General features: G+C 35.8%; 2 protein-coding genes across 7 annotated transcripts in view; one reads left to right on the forward strand and one right to left on the reverse strand.

Moving 5' to 3' along the window:
* LOC127975264 (exocyst complex component 4-like) overlaps window positions 1-1,541 on the reverse strand; it is a 102,161-nt gene extending 100,620 nt beyond the window's left edge. The window contains exon 1 of one of the 2 annotated variants that reach the window (XM_052579181.1): window positions 1,388-1,540. In XM_052579181.1, the coding sequence (XP_052435141.1) occupies window positions 1,388-1,467 (80 nt within the window). In that variant the 5' untranslated portion in view covers window positions 1,468-1,540. Of the gene's footprint in view, window positions 1-1,387 lie in introns of both variants that reach the window. The other variant, XM_052579190.1, reaches the window with a different exon arrangement.
* Window positions 1,542-3,513: 1,972 nt separating this feature from the next.
* Window positions 3,514-16,407, forward strand: part of LOC127975285 (MICOS complex subunit Mic19) — a 57,300-nt gene continuing 44,406 nt past the window's right edge. Inside the window, exons 1-4 of one of the 5 annotated variants that reach the window (XM_052579214.1) lie at window positions 3,514-3,737; window positions 4,690-4,951; window positions 5,183-5,287; window positions 11,286-11,379. In XM_052579214.1, coding sequence (XP_052435174.1) covers window positions 3,657-3,737; window positions 4,690-4,951; window positions 5,183-5,287; window positions 11,286-11,379 — 542 coding nt within the window. In that variant the 5' untranslated portion in view covers window positions 3,514-3,656. Of the gene's footprint in view, window positions 3,738-4,689; window positions 4,952-5,182; window positions 5,288-9,522; window positions 9,836-11,285; window positions 11,380-16,407 lie in introns of those variants that run through there. The other 4 variants (XM_052579222.1, XM_052579230.1, XM_052579240.1 and 1 more) reach the window with 4 other exon arrangements.

The following is a 16,407-nucleotide window of genomic DNA, read 5'->3' on the forward strand; positions in this document are numbered from 1 at the left end:
AAAACAGTGATTGACTGCGCTACACTTAAATCTTGCAGAGCCAAGGCTGCACTCAATCTAAACTCATCCTGTCATCATTATGTTGCAAACTTTCAGATAGATGTAGTTGGGTTTTTGTCCATCACAACACAATTTCACAACAATCCATCATCAGACGCCCACCCACTCGAGCAGACCCGCTGGGGCCTGTGCCAATCCAACAATGTCCCAGACCGCAGACTGCCAGACATCACAGCTCAGCTCTCAAAGTCTGTCCTGACTCATTTCCACAGTGATGTGGCTTTAAAATCAGAGTAAAGGAAGGAAGCACAATCTCCCAAAAGAACTCATTACATTCTTTCCAGTCTCTGGAGCTCAGAAAGATATAGAAAGAATGACTGAGAGCCAGAATTGAGTAGCTCGCAGTGAAGCACAGATCATGTAGATATAGCTTTGGCCCATAGACTCGCTCTTTTTTGACCTCACTTGATTGCCCATAGGACATCATAATGGAAACGGCTGAAGGGTAAAAAGGAGATAAAAGAGTCGTGAGGCAGAATGATGGATTTCTGACAGCTTATCAGCTCGGCTGTGCTCAATGCAAGAAAGAAAAAAAAAGTTTAATTTATATAAAGTCAAGGTTTGACGCTGTGCATGTGATATGTAGGCAAAAACTTCCTTTACAACTCAACCAGGCATTACCAAAAGTCAATGAATATGTACTGTATTAATATGAACACGCTATTTGGTTCTGGCTGCCATCTATCATCATTTGAGATGTTTTACACCAGGGATAGGCAACTCCGGTCCTGGAGGGCCACTGTCCTGCAGAGTTTAGCTCCAACCCTAATTAAACACACCTGAACAAGGCAATCAGTGTTTTCGGGATTACTAGATTACTTTATGAGGGCTAAAGCTAAACTCTGCAGGATAATGGCCCTCCAGGAACGGAGTTGCCTATCCCTGTTTTAAACCATGGGTCCTTAAATAGTTCTCTTCAGATCCGTCATATCCTGTTAATGTCGTTCTATATTTGCACAACTTCCTGTCTTAATGACAGCCTTTTCCTCTGCCTGGCCTTTGAAACTCAACAATGCTGTCAAAACATAAACACTGTCCATTTAAACACGTTTTTAAAGTAACGTTATGACTACAAACTCTGTGTCATTCAGAAGACCTCACAGCAAACTATAAACTTAAGATGATGCAAAGGGAAGTTTCTTAAGATTTACTTGTAATACAATCCATAAGAGTAATAAATGATAAAAGAATGGCAGGATGTATCGTTAGCAAACATGCTAATCGGTTATCCATTCTGAACTTCTTCCCTAGAAAATCCAAGTGTAAAGAATTAAAGCAGGCAAAGTCAAGCTGACCGGCACAGACATTGTACAAATATTATGCTCACCTTATTACAGATATAAGTAAACCGGAGGGGTCTTTGCTTTTGGAGACAGCGCTCCTGTATCTGCCTGTGTCAGCTGCCATGTTTCCGCTACTACACCCAAACACCTCGTGACGGTCTTCAGCCAATAGGAAGCCGTCATAAGCAAAATCAGCTGATTGTAGAGATGTCATAGGGAAATGTAGTCTTTTTGCTGAAATTGCCTACATTAGTCTCTCAACAAGAAAATATGGGCATGTTATAAACAGTATGCTGTGAGGGTGTGTAGTGATGGCACTCATTTTCAAAGAACCCGTTAAAAAGATTCAGTGATATTTATGTCATCACACATTTCAATAACAGTATATAAGGATCGCTTATAATTTCCACCTAGTAAACGATAAACTTGCAAGGTTGGTTTTTCACCCGAGTGCTCATTTTGTCAGCGAATTGAAGAACTTTTGGATTGGCTGTGGTTTTGTTAAAAGTAATTTGTAGGCTAAATATTTATTTAAACATATTTTATTCATATTACTCACAAAGTTGTATAAAATTTACAGAAATGTATTTTTAAAAATATATTTAATTATATAAAATACTGTATATAATTTTAGTTTCAAGAAAGATGTTGGTATATATTTGAATTTTAACCTATTGTTCTGTGAAATACTTTTAATTTAATCTACTGTTATCCTCTTAGAATATTCTTTTAATTGTCTTTTTTTACATGTTGTCTTCTTAGTTGTAATAAAATATTAAACATTTAGCTGTTTTCATTTTATTTTGCTGTTTATTATTTCTGTTTCAATAATACACAGTCCCATTTGTCCATTTAGGTTTATGCAGTCATGATTCAACTCCTTAGAAAATACATAAAATCAAATAAAAATCTATATATCAGTCATCTCTAAAATTCCTTTACATACTTTAAAGATTTTGTTTTTTCCTATTTTAAAAGTACTAAAACTACTGTTCTAAAACTGTACATTTAATCTTGGACAAATCATTCAGATCGTTTTTGTGATCTGGTTCAATCAAAAGATCCAACTCAAAAGAATATGAAAGATTTGTTTTACAAATCAGAGATACAGTAGCTATTAGAGAAAGACAGAGCAAAAGGTGTACTGTTAATTGCTTTCTGTTTGTTGGTTATATTGCTCTAGACCTGCTCCCCTCTATCTCCTGACGGTCTCTGCTGTAACAAACCACAGAGGAAAGGGCATTGATCGTGTGGGAAAGGGTCGATCTGGCAGTCTCCTCTTTGACGGATGTGTCCGTGAACAGCAGAGATAACATAGAGGCCAATTTTGTGCCCCTTCAAAAAAGGAAACAATCCCAGAGACTGAGGTTATTTTTCTTTTAACTCCTGTGAGCCTATAGTCAGATCCAGAAGTTCTTATCAGCTTCCTCTGAGGCCCATCATTTCTGAGCAATCTGCAGTGCTTTATTGATGACACAGGACTGAGGTTATTTCTCATCACCTGAGCAGGATGAAAGGTTGTCATGATGACACTTGAGGGCATGTAGACAAAGACAACCACCCACTAAAGGACAGAAGACCCATATCTCTAAATGTCTACAGCTCCGATTTGAAATGAGAACTACAGGGACATATTTTCTACAGTTGCCTGTTAAGCACTTTTGGGACAAAAAGAATGATTACAAAACCCGATTTTAAAAATTGATTTCATACCTCAAAGCTGAAAAAAACAAAACTATTATTGCTTTGTATATTGTTTTTTGATGTATATGAATGTACAAGTTATTTATTTTAAACAATATGTATACAAAATGCGTACACACACACACATACACACACACACACACAGAGATATATGTGTGTATATATATATATATATATATAGAGAGAGAGAGAGAAATCTTACAAAAATATTAAATGGAAGAATATTAAATCTTAAAAAAGCACAGACCTGTTGTAAGTAATTGAAAAACAGCAGCAAATTTGATACAATACATATTAATTTTGTATATTGTCCATTTAATATGAATAAATTAACTAATAAATACATAGTCTTTGAAATGCAATATAATTTCCATCTATGTATGTTGTCCAATAAAGACACTAAGCGCTTGCGCTCAACCAATGAGAACAGTCTTTCTTCGTCTTGTGCCAAGTGGGAGGGGCTAAAGGCGGAAGCGCTGTGTGTTTCTGGATCTGGAAGACAGCGTGCGGCCCTGGCTGAGAAAGCTCTCAACTCCTTGGAGTTCATAATTACTGATCAAATTTACACGAAGTATCTGGTTAAACACAGGCGGGTTTGTTTGTCCAGGAATGGGGGCTAACAACAGCATGCGTCGCGTTTCTTTTGGGTCGGATGAGAATGAGAACGTAACGATAGTGAAGGGCATAAGGGTGAGTGACACACGTCTGTCTGTTCTCCTCCACATTCTGTTCCCTTACTAGTCGCTTACTTCAGCTGACCTGGGAAACCTAAGGTGCAATACAATCCTAACTAAGCGGAATGACATTAGCAGAGACCCCTGTCACAGTTCAAGCATCACAATGACAGCCCTGTGTTCACGCCCCCATGACTGTCACAGCTGTTTATGTTGGTTAATACTAGTACTTCACTTCCTTTTGTTTTGAGAGTGCTTATTTTTAAAGATGCAACTTATTCACACTTGGTTTTTAGACTTTGTTTTGTATACTGTAGGTGATTTTCAGGGTTACATAAATGAGTTCAAAACTAACAATGAAACAGGGACACGTTTAAAACTGAGTGTTGCATATATCTATGCAGCCTTGGTGAGCATAATAATAAAAAAACAAAACGAATCCTGCCTATATATATATGTGTGTATGTATGTGTATATATATATATATATATATATATATATATATATACGCAGAAGTGACAGTGACGATTGTTTATGAAAAGAATAATTGTGTGGCGAAATAAATTTAGTTTAAGATATTAAAGTTCTAGAAATACACAATTGCTACAGCTGAATTATTAATGAAAATAAATTGTATTAAATGATATTTATAAAAAAACACAACATTATATTATTTTATTATATTATATTATAAACAACTTATAACATATTTCACACTGATTGGAAAATCCAACAAGTAAATTGGCCTTATTATTATTATTATTATTATTTTTGTTTTTTATATGATTGTGTATGAGGCCTATATACACAAAGCTCCTAATACCCAAATACTTTTATTTAAGTGTTTGTCAAGAAGAATGTCCATTTAGAATTTACATCGATCATCATTTTAATTTTTTTATTTTTATTAAACTACAGTAGAAAAAGTCACAAGACTGTCATTTGTTTTCTCCCTTTTTGTTCTTCAGCTCTCTGAGAAGGTCATAAACCGCATGAGGGAACCCTCAGACCCACCACGGCCCCCCACCACAACCCCTCTTGCTTCTCCTCCCGTGGTTGATCCTCTGCCAGCACTGGTGCCAATATCTCCTCCACCTGTCACTTCCCTTCCACCTCCTTCCTTGCCAGAGCGAGTGACCACTCCTGCACCTCCTCCTCCACCTCCAGCAGAGCCTCCTCCTGTAGCCACAGCACCAGCTGAATCAGTGGGTGCTGTATCAGCCCCTGCAGGTGAGTCCGTTACTCCACCTGCTGCCGCAGCTGAGCTCACAACAGCCTCTCCACCCTTGGAAATAATTGCCTCACCTCCCTCTTCGAAACCCATCACTTCTCCCCTTGCTGATTCTTTTGCCTCCCCTCTTGCTTTTGAGCTTTTCACACCTCAACCTCCCTCGGTAGAATCCATTTCTACCCATCCTATCACTAAAACCGCTTCTGAATCCATTTCTGCACCACCTGTAGAAATATCCACCCCCTCCCCTCCAGCTGAACTTGTCGCTCCTGTCGCTTCCGCTGCTGAAACAATCCCACACCCTGTGGCTTCTTCACCACCACCACCTCCTACCGGTGAGTCGATTGTTCTGTAATGTAATGCTGACACACACGCATGCTTTCCTGTGGTCTGCTTTTGAAAATGTGAAGGAATTGCAGTTTTAAGTATTTCACACGTATTGCACTGTGCACTTCAGTGCCTGTCATTCATGAGCGTTAATGGTACTCCTCGGGTGAATTGCATCTTGTAAGCACTCTGAATGTGAAATATTACACATCAAGTCATTCTGGGTAATTCTATGGAATTCAAACTTCTCTTAAACACATCAGAGTACGTGGGTGGAGAGGAGCAACAGCAATTTCCCTGACTAAAGTGTTCTAGCCTATAACATAGTACTATAATAATAATTGCTGTTGCACGGAATCATACAAAATAATATAATTAAGTTGTTTTCTTTTAAATGCTAATGGCTCCATTTCTCAAACTTCCACACACGAAACCGCAAAACACACAGACAACATGCAAACACTTAATTCAAAACTATTTGAACTCTTCAAAAAATTAGATTTTTGCGTAGGAACTATACACACAAACATAAAAGAATTATCCACATAAACGCCGAACTACACACAGATGTGAAAAATGTAAAACACCACTCTCGTGTGTCTTTTGCTTGTTCAGAGTGCAGTGGAGTGCACAGGAGTTTGTCACAGCACTCACACATGCATGCATATGCAGATATACTTATGCATGTACAACTGATGAATTTAACACAGTTATGTAACTGAACTGAATCAAAACTGAACTGACTTGTGCTGTATAATGAAACTATTGACTATATATATTTGATTAGATTTTTTTTTTTTTACACACAACAAAGCACATCAATCAGAAATGCACACCTGCTGATTGCCTTTTGGTTGAGATTGATTTTAATTACTGCTGTATGGATTTTTATACATTAACAAATTGCCTAATATTTTATTTTTCATCCTTAAAGTTCAGTCTTCTTGATGTTAGTAAGTGGGCCTGGATCCGTCCATATTATGATTCATAGCTTGTGCCTGAGTGCTAATGAAACGATTAATTCTAACTTGTAATAGAGTTAATGAATCAATGCTGTAATTAGGAGCTCCACTTAAGCCAGTTCAGCCTCCAAGGTACCTGGAACAGCATCTCCTCCCAGAAGTGTGTTGAGCCGATCACATTTACAACCGCTTTGCTTCTCATTAAAACTAAGTCTTTGTTCATAGATCTTTCAATCGGAAATTTGAACGATTATACCTGAAATATCAATTAGGAACCCAGGTCCTGTCCTTGTAGTGCTCAAAGACATAAGACATAATGGATATATAGAGTTTTTTGGTATGAATTTTTTTTTTAGTAATTGAAATAAAGCTGAGATAAAATCTAAAAATCTGTTATATAATAAATAAATAAATAAATAAACCTAAAAAAGATAAAAAGCATAAAGTTAAACAAAAGATAAAATGATGTATTGGCAAACAACTGAAATAAAATACTCTTAAGTTAAAATACTTCAATTATTAAAACTGAAATAAAGCTGAATCGAAATCTAAAATATATAAGAAAATTATTAGTTCAAGCTGAATTATAGAAACTAATTTATATAAAAATATATATAAAAAATAAAATAAAAGTTAATTAAAAATATGAAATGCTACAAAACTATATAAATATTATACTGAAATAACTGCCTTCTATATTTTTTTATTTTGGGCCAGTCATTATAGCAGCATTTCCTGTTTGGGAGCTAGTGCAGCAAAATGTTATTTAAACACATTTTACTTTTAAAAAGTCAGCCCAGAATGTTTCCTTTTGTCAAACTGCAAATCTTGTGGACTCCGAGTGCAGCTGGTCTTTGCGTTTCTCTCCATGTCTTGACTTGGGCTGGAGCTGACACTATGAACTGGCAGAGAGGGAAAAAGAGACGCCCACCTGCATCGCAACCAGACGGCTTCATGAGACCCAGATCTCCTTAATGAGCTCTACCATGGATCTATTCATCTATCTATAACTCCCTACATCTCAATCTGTCTCATGGTTTCTCTCTCCCACATGTACAGTTTTTTTCTTGCTTACTCATGCTTCCGTGGCATAATGATGACAGAAACTCTTTTGTGATTTATCTAAATATACATCATTCTATTACATAAATACTCTCAAAATGCATGTGGTGATTTTAAGAAACAGTGAACCCATTAGTTCTCATCCCACCCCCTTTAAATCTAGAAAAACTTGTTTGCTAAAACTTTTTAACTATGTGTGTGTATATATATATATATATATATATATATATATATATATATATATATATATATATATATATATATATATATAAGAGAGAGTGTGTGTATATAGTGTGTATATAAGTGTGTGTGTGTGTGTAATTTATATTTGTTTATAAATGTTTAATTTAGCAAACGTTCATAATTTATTTAGCATTATTTGTAATCATTAGCAGTGTAAATATGAATTAATTTATATATATAAAAAAATGAATTAAGGTATTTATTTAAAAACTGCTGTAAAGAATATTCTATTCTATGCTGAATGTAATACTATTAATAATAGTATAGTTAGTAATATAGGCCAAAGTTTGTAGGCCAGAGTAGTTTCCCCAAAAATGAAAATTGTAATAATTTATTTACCTTTGTGTCCTTTGACTGCCTTTCTTTTCTTTCAAAGCTTGCTTAAACTTTGTAGCTATTAAAAATGAGCATACGGAAGCGTTAAGTCTCAACTTAACTTAATGCTGTGACATTTTCTGATCTTACTCCTAAAATTTTGCCTCCTTGCCACAGCTCTTCTTACCTTAAGAGGCTCAGCTCATCTTCTGAGGTCAAAGGCTGTGACCCTAATGAAGGACATTGATTATGTGCAACCACGAGTGAAGGTATTAAGAGATGCTGTGGATGATCGAGTCCATCCCTATATCAAGGCAGAGTCTTGGTGATTAGGCAGGCAGTGTTCAGGGTTGATCCACCTACACGTTCTCAGCGTACCATGAATATTCACACACCGTTTTCCATTCCACTCTAATTACCTGCACATTAATCCTTCTTTGTCTCAGCAATATATAAACACACTTTTCTTGCCGTTACATATTAAGTATCTCCTTGAAGATCACCACCAAGTTCAGAGCAAAAAAGAGGGAAGCTCTCTCTGCATGTGATGCACCGTAATGAAATTATCTTTTAGCCCAATTTGCATGTTTTTTCTCGAAAACTTCCATGAGATCCGTGAGGACGGAAGTGCAGGCTGATGACAAGGAAGATCACCTTGTTTGATATTCCCAGGAGTCTCTTTATGTGTGTGGAAAGAGACTTGTTTAAGTTGGATCGTGAGGAATGGGTAATAGTTGCGATTAGCCCTGCCTCCTCCTCCTCTTCTCATGTCTGGAGATTAATGAAACGTCTTATGAGACACGCAATTTGTCTCTGTCTGTTATCTCTCTCCCGACTGCCCAGAAGCTACTTTTTAAGATATCTGCAGAGAATGACGGAGGGAGTAAAAGAGAGAGAAATCTCTAAAGATGATGAGTTTGTCATCTTTAAGCATTACTCTCCTCACTCAGGATTGACACGGATATCCAGACAGGTAATGATGTTCAGGAGTTCTTGGTGACCTCCTGCAAAAACCCCCTGAAGAGACACGATATGAATCCACAGAAATCCTTTCTTGGTTCTTTTTAAATATTAAAGCCCAGTTTATATTAATGAATTATGGGATCCTAGAATGTGAATGTATGAGTGACAGTGAAGATAAGTCCGAAAAAGACTGGAAAAGAAAAAAAAGAACAAGTGTGTGAGGACTATATTTTTTTGTGTTAGAAATTATATATATATATGTATATATATGTGTATATATATATATGTGTATATGTGTGTGTGTGTGTGTATTAACGCATGCGTACACACACACATATATAGAAGTAAACATTTAGAATTATATTATATATTTGTATTAATAAATATTTATATATTATGTAATAATGGTAATACTATTATTATCAACATAATTATATACTTATTGTTAATTATGTCCCCAGTCCATTGCACTATAAAAATATATAAATAAATACATTATTAAATTGCATAATTACTCGTACTTGTCCTTGTAGTAAGTCTTCATTTTTTTATGTTTTTATTTAATTTTTTTTCACAAACAAGTATGCAAATTGTCTGGTTTTGTCAAATTCTCTGTCTACACCAGCATCCTGGCCATTTTCTGCATCTGTGTTTTAAACGGTGTGGAGGACTTGGTTTGCAAGTAAAGATGAAGCTTTTGTGTATGCTTTGATGATCCTTTGTGTTGTGGAAGGAGCGCGGGCCAATAGTTCAGTTGTGGAAGGAAAACCGTTACTTATATAAATAATATCACCCTGTTTTAGCTGTACCCATAAAGGATGTCCGTTATCACATCATATCTTTCATTTGATGGTATCTGCTGGGTTTGCGGTTTAGACAGCACCTGTGTGCTTGTATCTATTACGCTCTCCTGCTGTTTGATAAATGGCGTGCCAGTGTCCGCAATTAATTTTGGTTTCCCCTTCACCATTGTCACGGCAACAGGAGGATTTCTCATTATTCTTGAAGAAGGTTGGTGTAAGTGATAACTTAAAGTGTTTCTCTCCCAACAGGTTCCCTCTCTTGGCTTTTACAGTCTCAAATTGTTTCTGAAATGAACATTGTTATGCAATCAAACCATATGGCACCCATACTGACTGTTCTTTCTGTTGGCTTATAAAACATTACTTTAACCCTCTCAAGGCAGGCATTGCTGATTTGCAACAGTTAAAAACTAACTACCTTATTACTCCAGATACATATTTTATGTATCTGGAGTACTAAAAACTTGTTACTAAAACTTAATTTGAGCCTGAGATGGTTAAACTACTAGCAGCTACTGCAGCTTCCTTTCATGTTAAGTATAAATACAAATAAGAGTCCTTAACAATGTTTTCAGCTAAAACCTCTATACCTGCTCCAGTGTAGGGTACCTGAGATGACAATTTATTTAAACTAATGTCTTGAGGCATGAATTGAATTTAAATGGACTTGCCTTGAGATTCAACTTGGACTCGTTTAGGGTAGTTTTATTTTTTGTTTAGTTTTTTAGTGTCTTTTTGTTATAGTTTCTGTTTTGTTTTGTTGTTTTTTGTTGTTGCTGTTGTTTTATTTTGTTCAGTGCCTGTTGTTTGTTTTGCTTTGACTCTGTGTTAGAGGCTTTTGAACATCACACTGATCTCCAAGAATAAATATTTTTTTCAATATGTTGCATAATAAATCATGATTAAAATAATTACAATACTTATTTATTTAAAGTGGGGAAACAGAATTGTGCTGTTTACAGGAAGAAGTTTGCCAAAAGTTAATTATTATAAGGTGTTTTTTATTTTTATTTTTATTTTTTAACTAAATGATCCGGCCCTTGCCAAGTTAGTGGATAATTAATAAATTCTTTATTTCAGAAATCCATAATGTTAAAGATTAAATGATCTTTGATTTAAGTAAACATATTTCCTTTTAGAGAGTTTGCATGAAAGACTCAACTTGGATTTGTGACCAGATTTGACTTGAACACGCTTTTGCTCTTTTATTTATTTATGTTTATTTTGGTTTTATTTATGTTGGTTGTTTGAACAAATTATTAACCTGTATCTCTATCTGCAACACTTGGATTTCTGTAATGCAATAGCTCGAGGAGTTTGCTAGGAGTTATCTCTGCTCTGCTTTCATAGACAATTAGCCATGAAGATCAACACACACACTGACACGTTTGACTGTGTCTGTGTTGATATCAACATTAAGTTGTGAAAAGTGTATTGTTGAAGTGTGTGTTTGAAAGTGATGCACATTGTCATCGTCAGTGCATAAAGTGCAAAGAAACTTCAAGTGTACAATAAAACATTAAACTTTGTTACCCACGGTAGATTGCCTTTCTAGGACTTCCTATGAAATCCTACAACAAAATCAAACACCCTGGAATAACCATCTGGTGTATAACCAGTAACTAGCATCTAATGTGTGTGTGTTGTCTTTTGTTAAGCGGATGAGTCTGAAATGAGAAGAAAGATTGCTGAAGAGCTGCAGAAAGGCCTGGAGGAAGAGAGGAGAAAGTCACGAGAGGAACTCAACCGATGGTGACTATCCATACACACGTTTACACTGTTCTTACATACATTATGCCTTTAGATCAGCTCTACCTGTCTGGAATTGGAGTTTTAGAAATCACACGTCACTGTTTGGAGAATTAGCCTATACACAATGCTTAAGTAGTCAGAAAAATCTCAGCCCGTGGAGTGAAAAATTGAAGATGATTGTTTGGAAAATTATTTGAAAATGGACACTTTTTTTCAATTCATTTGATGCATTTAATGTCTAGGTGTTCACATTTTGATTATGTAATATTTAAATAAGGGTCATCTGCAAGTTTTGAAAGTTTACATGACATAATTCCTGTAGAGTATTGAAAATGGCTGCTTTTTGGATCTTTTGTTAAACCTGGTGTCAGACATGAAGACATCTGTTGAATTTGTCAGTGTAGATTTGGTCTTTAATGAAAGAAAAATAAAATAAAATACAATTATAAATTATAACAAATACATTTATTATTATTTTAAAACTTTGGAGAGATGAAAACCCATAAAAAAATTATCATGGTACATAAATATTAGCTTAAACCTATCATAATATTAAATATTAAAAAAGGAAAAAGAAAAAAAATGATATTTTTATTCAAGTAAAGCCTTGTATTCTTCTGTTTAGACTGTACTATGAAAGACTCGACTCGTCTTGTAGCAAAAGGGTGTTTCTGAATCATTCAAGAACCATTTCTGTCAGACGTGTCCGATTCGTGAACCGAGGAGCTGATGATACTGCGCATGTGTGATTCAGCGTGAAGCAGACCGACACACAGAGCGTCTGAACCGAACTGATTCTTTTGGTGATTGACTCTGAACTGATTCTGTGCTAGTGTTATGAGCGCGGGTAAACCAAAGGCTTGAATCAAGGGCAATCATCACAAATGAAGTCATTAGGTCGAGCGCAAAAGAACTGGTGAACCGTTTTCTTTAACTGTTTTATTGAATCGAACTGTCTGAAAGAACTACTGGTGATCCGAAAACCAATGCAACCGGTTCTTGACTCGAGAACGAGTCAATCTTTTGTTTGTTATCTGGCTCGGCTCGGTGCGCTTTACACTTTGCATTTAGATCATTAAAATAGGGCCCGATGTCTTTTTGTATGGAAACTTTTGCCAAGGCTTGGCAAGTTTATGAGCTACAAACTCTTGTTTAATACAGTACAAGCCCGAGTACACGACTGTATGCGTTATTTAGAATTTTTGTCTCACATCACTCTCACTTTTTTCCCCTATTTCTTTCTCTTTTTTGTGAAAGCAATTAATCATGCATGAAAGTGAGGGAGTGGGAGTCAGGGTGCAGTTAATTTCTTCATATGTGATGATCTATTAGCTTCCACCGGTGAGGGCTTAGTCTTTCCATTTTTGTCCTGTTCTCTGTCTGCAAGTAGGTGGCTGTACCGAGACGTGCATTTGGCATTTAATATCTCTGCACCATGTAAGGTCATCATTTTCCAAACCTTTTAGTTGAACCAACACACTTTACTCCTATAAAGTGCAACTTCTTTAAGTACTCACTCATTTTATTCACCTAAAGTTTTTGGTGGATGTGCCTTGCATCCTTGTCAACCCGGGTACATCTTATACTGTTATTCTCAACAAGGCCAACACTCTGACCAGCAGAAATTGCTATTGACAGGAAGTTTATTTTCTGTCAGCTATAAAAGTAAATTTAAGGGCAGGGTGTGTTGTTTTACAGCATTGCTGTTGCGGCAACTGAGGCATAGTGCTCCATCCCATCGCCCATTCCCCATTCCCAACACCATTAAGGGAGAGTAGGGGCTTTATTGACCATGATGTCATGCTTGGAAAAACAGAATCAATATTGTCCTTAATGTTGTCTTCCATTTAGCTTTCTCCAATTCCAATTTCTTCTTTCATTCCTTTTAACGTCTCTCCTAGAATATGTTGTGTTTTAAACATGCCCTTACGAGATTGCAAGATTGAATTGAATGATGTTAGCCTCTGGCTTTGGGTTTGAAGACCTTACAGTGGCAATCTCCAACCTCACCTTCAGGTGGAACATTGTTTGAAAGTTTAGTAGTATTTTTAGTAGTATTTTTCTCTTTCCCAATTCAATCAGATGAACAGTTAGTTAACTAATCTTTATTTATTCATTTTTTTTGCATTGTTTTGTTTTATTTTGTGTTGTTTTGTTTTGCTGTTTTGTTATGATTTGTTTTGTTTTTAAATATTAATGTATTTACATTTTTGTTTCTTTACTATTTTATATAATTGTTTTTGTTTTATTTTGTTTCATTGTTTATTTACTTTTTAATTTACATTTTTATTTATAAAAAAAAAAATATATATATTATTAAATTTATTTATTTATTTTTTTTCCCCTGCGAAATACCTGGTTTTCAGTACTTATTTTAAATAGATTTTGTATTTATTATTTATTTATTTACTGTAGTATTACCACTAGTGCTAAATCAGTGTATGATGCTCAAATGCCATTTAAAGGAACATTTTTAGAGATTAATCTGCTGGTAGATTTATCAGACCCTGCCAACTTAATTTAGCAGTGACCTTTAATCTTACTGGCTTCAGGGCAGTGGGCGGTTCATTGAAGACATATTTAATTGTATTATATGTAAAGCACACATTCCCATTCACTTCATTCACATGTCTTTCTGCTTGATTTCTTTATAGTGTGCGTGTCTAGCTTTGGATAGGGTAGGGTCTAATGCCATTTTGCCACCATTAATCTTGCAACACCACAGTGTTGGTGCTATTTCTGACAAACCTTATAAACATGCTTGCACACCTCAGTGTTATCAGTATCCATCTACTTAAACTTATCAGTCTAACTAATGGAAGAGCACATTCACCAGACAGTATGTGTTGTATATTGTTAGGTGTGCTTCATGATATTAAATGTATTTTGTTGAGTTGGACCATTTGTTGTTTAAGTGTGAATATATGCTAAACACAAGAGGTTAGGGATCAGAAAACTACATATTTTCAAAATTGTTTAGTGGGCGGGTTGCCTGAACTGCTGCTGCAGATGGAGTGGAAAAGAACGCAGGAGTCTCGAACTGTGGTTTTAAAAGTTAAACTATTTCTTAATTTGAGTGTCTTTGAAAAATGCATTGCTTAGGGTGCAGGATGCTTCGAAAATTGCCTCAACAGTCAAATGCACTCGTCTGTGTATAGCTGTAGCAGCGGTGCTTTAAAGGGGATGAATGTAGAGAATTAAACTTCCCTGGGAGGTTTTTTTTTCTGTATTAATTTTTCTTATCTTGAAAATGAATAAATCTAGGTGAAATCTAGATGACTTCAATATGATCTGTTCTTTTCAAAAGTGTATGTTTATGTGTGCGAAGAAACACTGCAGAAAAAGCTCCTTTGCGGGCTTTTCTGATGAGAGATTTGCAGCAGGCACTGGAGCAGAACCGTTCTGCAGATCAAAAGCACAGCCTGGGCTTGGCTGACCTGCGCGGTGCTGCATCAGCAGAAAGACCAGCTCTCATCCACGCTGAGGATAACACACAGTCCTCAGGGACATAGACAGAGAGAAGAGGCATCTTAGGACACGAACCCATGTATTTTTTTCATTTAGACATTTATTCATTTAGATATTTATGTGTTGTAATTTTTAGTTATTTATATATTTAGCTATGAATTAATTGAGCTGAATATTCAGCTTTTTATTTATTAAGCTATATTATTTAGTTAGTTAACTGGGGATTGGAAAATTTGTATTTATTTGTTAGCTTGTATATATTTTTTTAATTATTTAATTTAATCTGTCTTTTGTAAGCATGTACATTTCTATATACAGCAGTTAAATGCATAGTTAAGTTATTCAATTTGTATTTTTTTTTTATGAAACTGAACGTAGTCTGAAATTTTCAAGCTTCATAAAGGACACAAAAGCAACTTAACAGTATCACGAATGTAGTCCATCTCAATTCCAGTGAGCTTCTATTTGTTGAGAGGTAAACTTTAAAACCTGATCAGTTTGATTTGATTTGATATGATCAATCCTTAAAAGACTGATTCATTAACACATCAGATCTCATAAACACACTAAAGGAAAGCAAGGATAAATATCAAGATTATAAGTCAACAATTTATTAGTGAATTTCTGTCTGTTCCTCACGTATTGTAATGACTTGAGATGACCTGAAATATAGTGCATATAGACCACCTTTATAGTGCATTTTAGTTAATATGGAGCTTGATAGCTCTCTTTCCAATATATTGAAAAGACTGGCCAGCAGACTCCTAGCATGAATTTAGCGCCAGATGTAACAGAATGGTAATCTTTGTCAGAACCATTGCTTTAATATATGCATATGAATGTATGCATTAGTGCATGCATGAGGACACAGGATCACATGTAAGATTCACTCATTGTCACGATCTGGCCTGCAGCTCTTGCACACTATCGTTTCACAGCTGAATGAAATCCAGGCGTATGTTCTCTCTCCCCAGAGGCATGCTGGGTGCTTGTGTGTTTGTTTTCATTTCGTCCATGTCTCTGTGTGACTTAATCACCCTTTGCTTTATTTTACTGCTCTCTTTTCTCCTCCAACTTCAGAATGAGGAGGAGCTTTTCATATCTATTGAAAATAATAATAATAAAAAAAAAATTTTTTTACAAAAAGTTCCTGCACCGAATCCGCAGCTGAAGCTCCACTACTGGTTAAGACAAATTATGTAATTAAAGCTACAGCCATGCAGCTTCGCTTTTATTCATTACTTGACAATTAAAGCATCAGTTTCTAAGTCTTTTCCTAGGGGAACACCCCCCCCCCACCAAGTGAGAACCGTAAAGGGACAGCCACACGACCAGCAGCCGGGGAGGGGGCGCAGGAGGCTCATGAAATATTCAAACCCTGCATTCTCGCACATTATTTTGCTTCATTAATAATGCATGGCTGCTTTAACTGCTATCGCAGAGGGAAACATTCTATAACTTTTGTACAGGCATGTCAGAATCCGTTTCGTCTGCAGGAAGCGGTGAATTGAATTGCAGGGGAGAGTCAACAGATGGTGGGATAGCGGAGGGAAAGTGAGA

This window comes from Carassius gibelio, chromosome A4 (genome assembly GCF_023724105.1).
Source record: "Carassius gibelio isolate Cgi1373 ecotype wild population from Czech Republic chromosome A4, carGib1.2-hapl.c, whole genome shotgun sequence".
NCBI classification, from domain to species: Eukaryota; Metazoa; Chordata; class Actinopteri; order Cypriniformes; family Cyprinidae; genus Carassius; species Carassius gibelio.